Here is an 11,957-nt window from a genome sequence, read left to right as displayed (position 1 = left end):
CACCCAGATTGTGGTGGACAACGGTGCTTAGGGCGTAACAGGAATAACAGTAGAGTAGTTTGCCAATTTCACAGCACACTACCACAGCTGACTCAGTCTTAGTGGGGTTTCTGTCTACTGAAGAACTCTAGTCTCTTACAGTACAGTTACCGCTCTTCGATCTGGTGAGGTCTGAAAATGCAAAAAAATGTGAGTGTACCTTTTGTTTGACTTAAAATCATACAATTATCGTCCTGTTATACTTGGCAGTCTTTTCCCATCCCCCCCCCCACACACACATACTCCCCCAACACAAAGGGTCGTTGGTTTGATTCCCGCTGGGGCCACCCATACATAAAAATGTATGCAGACAGTAAGTCACTGGATAAAAGTGTCTGTTAAAAGGCGTATATATAAACTAGCGATGAGATGTTAGCATTCTCTGCTGACTCACTCCCAAGCTAGCCGTTAGCATGCTAGCTAGCGTTAAACAGTCACTTCGGTCTTGCTGCCTGTGCGGTAGTGCTGCTGGGGGATGTAGTGGAGCTGCTCCACAGTGTGGGTCCTTCTGGAGGCAAACTGCTGTCTCTTATTAGTCGTGTGGTTCATGGCTAGCGTGTTGGAGTGTCCCGCTGCTCCTGCTCCTCCTGCCGCCCCTGCGTTGCTCGAGGCACTGGGATGGGAGTGCATTTTTGTCATCTTGTAGTGGTCCATGAGCGGTGTCGTGGGCATGAACACATCCGGGTGCGAGATGGCGTGCGACATCGACTTGTCGTTGTTGCCCCGGAAACCGCCGGACGCGCGCTTCAGCGACATCATCATTTTGTCCGGCGAGATCAGAGGATCCTGGGAGTACAGGCGATCTTGGGAGTAGAGGCGGTCTTGGGAGTACAGGCGGTCTTGGGAGAAATGGCGGTCTTTCGGGTACATGTGGTCTTGAGATTGTAACAGCCTGTCCTTGGAGTACATGCGGTCCTTGGAGTACAGCCGGTCCTGGGACATCAGGCGTTCCTGGGACCTCAGCCTCTCGGCAGACAGTAGCTGCTCATCAGACAGGATACGTCCTCCTTGCCGAGTCATCCCTATCCCCTGGTAGTCTGGCTGGGGTTCTCTGTTTGGGGACAGGACGCGGTCCTGGGACATGGCCCTCTGGACACGAGGAGGCCTCTGTCTCCTGGGGGCCTGCTGCGCCTGGGGCTGCTGGGGTGGGGCCTGGGACACCTGGGGCTGGGGGGGCTGACTCTGGAGCTGCTGCTGCTGCTGTTGGAGGAGGAAAGGGTGAAGATAGTCAACTGTTGATGTATTCAACATCTTCGGGCTTTTGCAACTGCGTTAACTAAACAGCACCACTGGGTAAATAAACTGCAGCTTCATATAAATACCTACACTATTCACTGTTTTTGTATTTTTAACTTGAATACAGTAGATTACCGTATAATGTACAGTAAAATACTATACATTTGTTTTAAAGCACATTGTAAGACCTTTCTGTCATTTCAACAGTAAAACACTGTAGCATGCACAGTAAAATACTTTGAATCTGTTTTACAGTATTAATTATGGTGCTTTGGGAAAATGGGAAAATTGGGAGCAGGGAAAGAGTCTCTGTCTCATTAACATATTTTAATGCCTTGTAAGATGCTATATTTGTTGCAACTGTTAGTTAGTGTGCTGTAACAACTGAAGTGATATGTGGTAGTGGTTCCCTAGTAATTACGTTTAGAGTGGCAGCAAGTCTCAACCCTTTAATGGTAGAATGTTTAGTCATGTCATTTTGCTCTGAAGTCGATATAGAAGTCTTTGTTAAAGTGCAAATGATATAAAACACAAAATATTAGTTGGTGTAGTGTAATATATAATTAAACATTCATCTATTAGCAATTACTGACGTGATTTGTAAGTGGCTATATTTCTTGTACCCGTTAGTGAGAAAGCTGTACCAATTGAACTGATATGTGGTGGTAGTTCCCTAGCAATGACATGTACAGTATATAGGGAACCGATCAGAGTGGTAGTGGGTCTTAAACCTTTTCATGGTTGAATATTTACCTATGTCCATATGATCTGTTCTGCCCTGTAATCTAAGCCAGTTTGGAAGAACTTTGTTTAAGCCTCTAGAAGTGCAAGTGATGTAACCCACCTAGTATTCATTCATATGCTATAATATGCAAATTCTTACCGCCAACCCGCTTGCTCTAATCCTTTGTAATTACAGTAAAATACTGTATAAATCATTGTCTTGTGATTTAATATTCACTTTTACTGTGTTTCATTGCTCTGGCATTAAGTTAATGTGAATATCTCAGTATTGTATTGGCACTATACAGACATGGTCAGAGATTTATCGTAAGATATCTTGTTGTAATTACTATTATTTTGAAGACCAATGTATCCCTAACTACAGTAACATTGTCAGTAACGACTACAGATACATTTGATTTACTATGACTGTGATTTGTTTTTTCCTTATCAACCTTGGTGGAATGTAAGTTGCTAAGGACAACGGCACCCGCCGTTTACGGCACCCGCCGTAAATGTCCAAAATATAAAAATGTAAACTTGCAAAGAACACTGGGTAATATGCCGCTGCGTGTGTAATTCCAGTAATATACTGGAAATTAGATTATTGTAACATTTTTGGTACTGTAACATGGATCAACATCAAATGTATTACCGTAGCTGTACTGTAAAATACATTACAGTAACTTACTGGCCAATTGCTGCCAGTAAGTTATTGTATATTTTACAGGAAATGTTTTACAATGTAGATGCAGTACCTGTTCCTGGTTCATTTTGATGACGTGTAAGGGCAGGGTGCTTCTGGCTGCCAGGTCAGGGAGGTGACGCTTGCGGGTGTAGTAGTCGTCGACATCTTTATCCGCTGTGGAGAGACAGCAAGACGAAAGACAGAGAATAGGTGGATTAGGAGAGAGAAAGAGGAAGGGAGAAGGTAAAGAGAGAGTAGGAGGGAAAGAGAGAAAAATGAAAAACAAAAGAGAAGAATAAAGGGTTGCTCAGAGAATAGAGGGTCTGAAGGTTGCTCAGAGAATAGAGGGACTGAAGGTTGCTCAGAGAATAGAGGGTCTGACGGTTGCTCAGAGAATAGAGGGACTGAAGGTTGCTCAGAGAATAGAGGGTCTGAAGGTTGCTCAGAGAATAGAGGGACTGAAGGTTGCTCAGAGAATAGAGGGTCTGAAGGTTGCTCAGAGAATAGAGGGACTGAAGGTTGCTCAGAGAATAGAGGGACTGAAGGTTGCTCAGAGAATAGAGGGACGGAAGGTTGCTCAGAGAATAGAGGGACGGAAGGTTGCTCAGAGAATAGAGGGACTGAAGGTTGCTCAGAGAATAGAGGGACTGAAGGTTGCTCAGAGAATAGAGGGACTGAAGGTTGCTCAGAGAATAGAGGGTCTGAAGGTTGCTCAGAGAATAGAGGGACTGAAGGTTGCTCAGAGAATAGAGGGACGGAAGGTTGCTCAGAGAATAGAGGGACTGAAGGTTGCTCAGAGAATAGAGGGACGGAAGGTTGCTCAGAGAATAGAGGGTCTGACGGTTGCTCAGAGAATAGAGGGACTGAAGGTTGCTCAGAGAATAGAGGGACTGAAGGTTGCTCAGAGAATAGAGGGACTGAAGGTTGCTCAGAGAATAGAGGGACTGAAGGTTGCTCAGAGAATAGAGGGACTGAAGGTTGCTCAGAGAATAGAGGGACTGAAGGTTGCTCAGAGAATAGAGGGACTGAAGGTTGTTCAGAGAATAGAGGGACTGAAGGTTGCTCAGAGAATAGAGGGACTGAAGGTTGCTCAGAGAATAGAGGGACTGAAGGTTGCTCAGAGAATAGAGGGTCTGAAGGTTGCTCAGAGAATAGAGGGACTGAAGGTTGCTCAGAGAATAGAGGGTCTGAAGGTTGCTCAGAGAATAGAGGGACTGAAGGTTGCTCAGAGAATAGAGGGTCTGAAGGTTGCTCAGAGAATAGAGGGACTGAAGGTTGCTCAGAGAATAGAGGGACTGAAGGTTGCTCAGAGAATAGAGGGACTGATGGTTGCTCAGAGAATAGAGGGACTGAAGGTTGCTCAGAGAATAGAGGGTCTGAAGGTTGCTCAGAGAATAGAGGGACTGAAGGTTGCTCAGAGAATAGAGGGTCTGAAGGTTGCTCAGAGAATAGAGGGACGGAAGGTTGCTCAGAGAATAGAGGGACTGAAGGTTGTTCAGAGAATAGAGGGACTGAAGGTTGTTCAGAGAATAGAGGGTCTGAAGGTTGCTCAGAGAATAGAGGGTCTGAAGGTTGCTCAGAGAATAGAGGGACGGAAGGTTGCTCAGAGAATAGAGGGTCTGAAGGTTGTTCAGAGAATAGAGGGACTGAAGGTTGCTCAGAGAATAGAGGGACTGAAGGTTGCTCAGAGAATAGAGGGACTGAAGGTTGTTCAGAGAATAGAGGGACTGAAGGTTGTTCAGAGAATAGAGGGACTGAAGGTTGCTCAGAGAATAGAGGGACTGAAGGTTGCTCAGAGAATAGAGGGACTGAAGGTTGCTCAGAGAATAGAGGGACTGAAGGTTGCTCAGAGAACAGAGGGACTGAAGAATCAGAGGATATTAAATGTGATGTACAACCTTTCTAGAATCTCGGCCCCATCTGTGATTCTACCAGTGTTTCTGGCTGAGGGCTTGAACTTTCCAAAGGTTGTGTAAAAGTCTGTAAACAAACAGTGTCATACAGCATGCACCCGACAGAAATGTCATACACAAAGAGGATGCCATTCATGTGAAAATAATTTTAAATGACACCAAAAGTTCTTAAGATGAAAATGCTGCATGTTCATATGTTATCAAACAGAACATGGATAGTGGTTGTGAACAAGAACAGGTCAGGAAATACACTACATGACCAAAAGTATGTGGACACCTGCTGTTATAACAGCCTCAACTCTTTTGGGAAGGCTTTCCACTAGATGTTGGAACATTGCTGCGCAGGCCAGTCGAGTTCATCCACACTGATCTCAACAAACCATTACTGTATGCACCTCGCTTTGTGTACGGGGGCATTGTGATGTTGAAACAGGAAAGGGCTTTCCCCAAACTGTTGCCACAAAGTTAGAAGCACAGAATGGTCTAGAATGTAATTGTAAGATAACGTGTTTCCACTGCTCAAGAGGTGGTACAACACGCTTCACAGCCGACGCTTGGCATTGCGCATGGTGATTTTAGGCTTGTGGGCGGCTGCTCGGTCATGGAAACTCATTTCATGAAGCTCCCAAGGAACAGTTATTGTGCTGACGTTGCTTCCAGAGGCAGTTTGGAACTGGGTTGTGAGTCTTGCAACCGAGGACAGACGATTTTTACGCGCTACGCACCTCAGCACAGTCCCGTTCTGTGAGCTTGTGTGGGCCTACCACTTCGCGGCTGAGCCGTTGTTACTCCAGCACTTACAGTTGACCGGGGCAGCTCTAGCAGGGCAGAAATGTGACGAACTGACTTGTTGGAAAGGTGGCATCCTATGACGGTGACACATTGATAGTCACAGAGCTTTTCAGTAAGGCCATTCTACTGTCAAACTTTGAGTATGGAGCTTTCATGGCTGTGTAGTTGATTTTATACACCTGTTAACAACGGTTGGGGCTGAAATAGCCGAATCAACTAATTTTTGAAGGGGTGTCCACATTCTTCTGCATATATAGTGCATGTTCATGCCTCCAGATTGTCTTGGAAGGATGTGTGATATCACACCATGTATGTGTTATGCAGCAGACTCATTGGGAACCATGCATCAATCATTAGTCATGCGTAGAGATTCGACATAGTCACACATACACACACAAGCACGTGCGCTACACGCACAGACACACAAACACACACACACACACTAAGTAAAGCTGCGGCATAACATTTCCAAAATAAACATTTTTAAAGTTCACCCCCATCAAGACATAATGAGAGACGTCACTGGACAGTTGATGTCCTTGGAGTCTCTATTCTTTCTCACTTTGTCTTTTGAATGTTTTACTGCTAAAGTGAGATGGAAGGTGAACGTTAATAGCATTCGTCCGTTATTTATAGATTTATGACAAAAGACGTCTCCACTTTACACAGAACCCAGAAAGAGAACACCAAGCTGTGTCAGTAGGGTCACAACAACAACAAATTTCCGGCTGATCGCTACCTGGACACAAACGTCAATTATGACAGGACGCTCAAAGGGATTTAGCTAAGGTACATTACCTGATGAATAATGAAAATACATGTGTATGTTTTATCTGGCATGAGAATAATCACAATGAATCGGTTAAATATAAATCTGATTAATGAAAGAGTCAATAAAAATAAGACTTTGTTCTGAAGCAGTTATTTTTAGATGAGAGAAAAATGTAGATATGTAGATAAAGGCATGGCCAATTCAGGCTGAAAAATCTTCTGATAAAAAGAATGAATAAATTACTTTAGATACATACTGTGTGTAAAAACAATGTGTGCTGTACTTTGAATGCATACATCAATTTACATTCATAAGTAGAAGCTTATGAGAGATTTTTCTTTTTCATTATACCATTAAGCCTCGGGCTTTATCCTACATGATCTTTCAGTAGGAAGACACTAGCTGACTAACAAAGAGAACTGCATGGTGCCTTTTGGATTTTTGGATTTTTGCTGCTGTAAATGATTTGCTTTGCTAGCAGATAAAGACAGCTGGACCGGCTGGCATCAACTGACGACAGTTTTAAATTTCAACATAGAGGAAGAGATTATTCTACGGCTTTCACTGGACTGGATTATGGGCCCCGACCATAGTCGCGAGAACTAGGTTGTCCTGCAGCACTCTCTGATAAATTGAAATCAACTAAAAAAAAAAGTGTATTGCATGAAACAGATTTTCAGGATAACAACATTCACCATGCCAACACACATTGAGACATTTTCCCAGGAACTCATTTCTCAAGCGCCGACATTTTCCAAGCAATGACATAGCATGTTCCAATCAATATGCAGACACAGTTCTGTTAGATTCACACTGTAGAACATTGTCTGATTGATGACACCCTTCCATATATGTGACTCGTTTCAGGAAACTAGGCGTATGTCGCACGTCACCACTTCACAGCAGAGACATTTGAACGTAAACATTAATCTTCATCAAAATTCGTTTTTTTTTTAAACTTTCATGTGCCTTCATAACAAACTCGTATTCAATCCATAAATACGAATACAATTGTTTTGCTACTTTTCTCAACAACATTGATGCCCTGAATTGAATAACTGGCGCTGAATTTAATAGCGCTATTTAACAGCCGTTATTTTCCTACTAACAGATCAGTTGGGAAAAGTGATGGGCTACTTTCTACACTAGTGTGAACTAGAGTACCTTGACACAACGCTGGCCAAACAAGATGTAGCTATAAAACAAAATGAAGTTAAAGGGTTATAGTCTGCCGTGAAGCGTTCATCCATTTATTTAAGAGTGTTAGCTACATCTTCAGATATAAGTTTCTAATTTACTCAGAAGGTTGTTTTTTATTTGCAAGTTAAAGCATACTGTTCGCTAGCAAACATTAACTTGCTGGCTCGCTAGCTAACGGCTCGCTAGCTAGCTCTCCAGTAGGTTACATATGTGAATCAAAATTAGACAATAACAAGAGACACCTGAGACAGGATCAGTATAATGATGGCGAACCACTCTAGAGATGGCTGATGAGATCAGTATAATGATGGCGACCCAGTCTAGAGATGGCTGATGAGATCAGTATAATGATGGTGACCCAGTCTAGAGATGGCTGATGAGATCAGTATAATGATGGCGACCCAGTCTAGAGATGGCTGATGAGATCAGTATAATGATGGTGACCCAGTCTAGAGATGGCTGATGAGATCAGTACAATGATGGTGACCCAGTCTCGAGACGGCTGATGAGATCAGTACAATGATGGTGACCCAGTCTAGAGATGGCTGACAGGATCAGTATAACGATGGTGACCCACTCTAGAGACGGCTGATGAGATCAGTATAATGATGGTGACCCAGTCTAGAGATGGCTGACAGGATCAGTATAACGATGGTGACCCACTCTAGAGACGGCTGATGAGATCAGTATAATGATGGTGACCCAGTCTAGAGATGGCTGATGAGATCAGTATAATGATGGCGATCTACTCTAGAGATGGCTGATGAGATCAGTATAATGATGGTGACCCACTCTAGAGATGGCTGATGAGATCAGTATAATGATGGCGATTCAGTATAATGATGGTGACCCAGTCTAGAGATGGCTGACAGGATCAGTATAACGATGGTGACCCACTCTAGAGATGGCTGATGAGATCAGTATAATGATGGCGATCCACTCTAGACATGGCTGATGAGATCAGTATAATGATGGCGACCCAGTCTAGAGATGGCTGACAGGATCAGTATAATGATGGTGACCCACTCTAGAGATGGCTGACAGGATCAGTATAATGATGGTGACCCACTCTAGAGATGGCTGATGAGATCAGTATAATGATGGCGACCCAGTCTAGAGATGGCTGATGAGATCAGTATAATGATGGCGACACACTCTAGAGATGGCTGATGAGATCAGTATAACGATGGTAACCCAGTCTAGAGATGGCTGACAGGATCAGTATAGCTGTAGCTCAGTTGGTAGAGCATGGCGCTTGTAACGCCAGGGTAGTGGGTTCGATCCCCGGGACCACCCATACGTAGAATGTATGCACACATGACTGTAAGTCGCTTTGGATAAAAGCGTCTGCTAAATGGCATATATTATTATTATGGTGACCCACTCTAGAGATGGCTGATGAGATCAGTATAATGATGGCGATCCACTCTAGAGATGGCTGATGAGATCAATTAACTTGCTGGCTCGCTAGCTAACGGCTCGCTAGCTAGCTCTCCAGTAGGTTACATATGTGAATCAAAAGTAGACAATAACAAGAGACACCTGAGACAGGATCAGTATAATGATGGTGACCCAGTCTAGAGATGGCTGATGAGATCAGTATAATGATGGTGACCCAGTCTAGAGATGGCTGATGAGATCAGTATAATGATGGTGACCCAGTCTCGAGACGGCTGATGAGATCAGTACAATGATGGTGACCCAGTCTAGAGATGGCTGACAGGATCAGTATAACGATGGTGACCCACTCTAGAGACGGCTGATGAGATCAGTATAATGATGGTGACCCAGTCTAGAGATGGCTGACAGGATCAGTATAACGATGGTGACCCACTCTAGAGACGGCTGATGAGATCAGTATAATGATGGTGACCCAGTCTAGAGATGGCTGATGAGATCAGTATAATGATGGCGATCTACTCTAGAGATGGCTGATGAGATCAGTATAATGATGGTGACCCACTCTAGAGATGGCTGATGAGATCAGTATAATGATGGCGATCTACTCTAGAGATGGCTGATGAGATCAGTATAATGATGGTGACCCAGTCTAGAGATGGCTGACAGGATCAGTATAACGATGGTGACCCACTCTAGAGATGGCTGATGAGATCAGTATAATGATGGCGATCCACTCTAGACATGGCTGATGAGATCAGTATAATGATGGCGACCCAGTCTAGAGATGGCTGACAGGATCAGTATAGCTGTAGCTCAGTTGGTAGAGCATGGCGCTTGTAACGCCAGGGTAGTGGGTTCGATCCCGGGACCACCCATACGTAGAATGTATGCACACATGACTGTAAGTCGCTTTGGATAAAAGCGTCTGCTAAATGGCATATATTATTATTATGGTGACCCACTCTAGAGATGGCTGATGAGATCAGTATAATGATGGCGATCCACTCTAGAGATGGCTGATGAGATCAATTAACTTGCTGGCTCGCTAGCTAACGGCTCGCTAGCTAGCTCTCCAGTAGGTTACATATGTGAATCAAAATTAGACAATAACAAGAGACACCTGAGACAGGATCAGTATAATGATGGCGAACCACTCTAGAGATGGCTGATGAGATCAGTATAATGATGGCGACCCAGTCTAGAGATGGCTGATGAGATCAGTATAATGATGGCGACCCAGTCTAGAGATGGCTGATGAGATCAGTATAATGATGGTGACCCAGTCTAGAGATGGCTGATGAGATCAGTATAATGATGGTGACCCAGTCTAGAGATGGCTGATGAGATCAGTACAATGATGGTGACCCAGTCTAGAGACGGCTGACAGGATCAGTATAACGATGGTGACCCACTCTAGAGACGGCTGATGAGATCAGTATAATGATGGTGACCCAGTCTAGAGATGGCTGACAGGATCAGTATAACGATGGTGACCCACTCTAGAGACGGCTGATGAGATCAGTATAATGATGGTGACCCAGTCTAATGATGGTGACCCACTCTAGAGATGGCTGATGAGATCAGTATAATGATGGCGATCCACTAGAGATGGCTGATGAGATCAGTATAATGATGGCGATCCACTCTAGAGATGGCTGATGAGATCAGTATAATGATGGTGACCCAGTCTAGAGATGGCTGACAGGATCAGTATAACGATGGTAACCCACTCTAGAGATGGCTGATGAGATCAGTATAATGATGGCGATCCACTCTAGACATGGCTGATGAGATCAGTATAATGATGGCGACCCAGTCTAGAGATGGCTGACAGGATCAGTATAATGATGGTGACCCACTCTAGAGATGGCTGACAGGATCAGTATAATGATGGTGACCCACTCTAGAGATGGCTGATGAGATCAGTATAATGATGGCGACCCAGTCTAGAGATGGCTGATGAGATCAGTATAATGATGGCGACACACTCTAGAGATGGCTGATGAGATCAGTATAACGATGGTAACCCAGTCTAGAGATGGCTGACAGGATCAGTATAGCTGTAGCTCAGTTGGTAGAGCATGGCGCTTGTAACGCCAGGGTAGTGGGTTCGATCCCGGGACCACCCATACGTAGAATGTATGCACACATGACTGTAAGTCGCTTTGGATAAAAGCGTCTGCTAAATGGCATATATTATTATTATGGTGACCCACTCTAGAGATGGCTGATGAGATCAGTATAATGATGGCGATCCACTCTAGAGATGGCTGATGAGATCAGTATAACGATGGTGACCCAGTCTAATGATGGTGATCCACTCTAGAGATGGCTGATGAGATCAGTATAACGATGGTGACCCAGTCTAATGATGGTGATCCACTCTAGAGATGGCTGATGAGATCAGTATAATGATGGCGACCCAGTCTAGAGATGGCTGACAGGATCAGTATAATGATGGTGACCCAGTCTAATGATGGTGATCCACTCTAGAGATGGCTGATGAGATCAGTATAATGATGGCGACCCAGTCTAGAGATGGCTGACAGGATCAGTATAATGATGGTGACCCAGTCTAATGATGGTGATCCACTCTAGAGATGGCTGATGAGATCAGTATAATGATGGCGACCCAGTCTAGAGATGGCTGACAGGATCAGTATAATGATGGTGACCCAGTCTAATGATGGTGATCCACTAGAGATGGCTGATGAGATCAGTATAATGATGGCGATCCACTCTAGAGATGGCTGATGAGATCAGTATAACGATGGCGACCCAGTCTAGAGATGGCTGACAGGATCAGTATAACGATGGTGACCCATCGTGTGTGTGTGTGTGTGTGTGTGTGTGTGTGTGTGTGTGTGTGTGTGTGTGTGTGTGTGTGTGTGTGTGTGTGTGTGTGTGTGTGTGTGCTGACTGAATAAAAATCCCCTTACAGTAGTTTTAGTAGCACCGACTTTGAGTCGTAGCCTGCACCATAGATTCATATGCCTCCCTTTGTTCCCGTGCCAACAGTGAAGTACAGGACAGCCATGATGCGATTACACAAGCCTTAAGGAATATTTGCATTACACTTCTGGAATATGATGACATGAGACCTCATTTGGCTGCAGAAGCCAGCATAGGACACTGAATCAATACAGAGCGGCTGCTAGAGCGCAGATCAGAGCTTAATGTGGTTAAACACTCT

The 11,957-nt window shown here is 44.3% G+C and overlaps 1 protein-coding gene and 1 long non-coding RNA gene across 10 annotated transcripts in view; one reads left to right on the top strand and one right to left on the bottom strand.

The window, feature by feature from the left end:
• Window positions 1-273: 273 nt before the first annotated feature.
• LOC118369403 (protein shisa-6-like) overlaps window positions 274-11,957 on the bottom strand; it is a 154,068-nt gene continuing 142,384 nt past the window's right edge. For both annotated transcript variants that reach the window (XM_052493383.1, XM_035753783.2), the window contains 2 exons: window positions 2,757-2,860; window positions 274-1,239 (listed from right to left, as the gene is read on the bottom strand). In XM_052493383.1, coding sequence (XP_052349343.1) covers window positions 466-1,239; window positions 2,757-2,860 — 878 coding nt within the window. In that variant the 3' untranslated portion in view covers window positions 274-465. The remainder of the gene's footprint in view (window positions 1,240-2,756; window positions 2,861-11,957) is intronic.
• On the top strand, window positions 2,841-4,140 carry LOC127915061 (uncharacterized). Of its 8 annotated transcripts, XR_008090080.1 has the most exons (5): window positions 2,841-3,204; window positions 3,367-3,420; window positions 3,502-3,582; window positions 3,799-3,960; window positions 4,042-4,140. It is a non-coding gene; the product is annotated as an uncharacterized LOC127915061 (long non-coding RNA). The 8 variants fall into 8 exon arrangements; XR_008090081.1 differs by lacking the exon at window positions 3,502-3,582 and having other exon boundaries at window positions 2,841-3,096; window positions 3,340-3,420; window positions 3,826-3,960; XR_008090077.1 differs by lacking the exon at window positions 3,502-3,582 and having other exon boundaries at window positions 2,841-3,096; window positions 3,340-3,420; window positions 3,772-3,960.

Source organism: Oncorhynchus keta, chromosome 3 (assembly GCF_023373465.1).
Source record: "Oncorhynchus keta strain PuntledgeMale-10-30-2019 chromosome 3, Oket_V2, whole genome shotgun sequence".
NCBI lineage: Eukaryota > Metazoa > Chordata > Actinopteri > Salmoniformes > Salmonidae > Oncorhynchus > Oncorhynchus keta.
The sequence above is the reverse complement of the archived record's forward strand: the minus strand, read 5'-3'. Positions and strand labels throughout refer to the sequence as shown.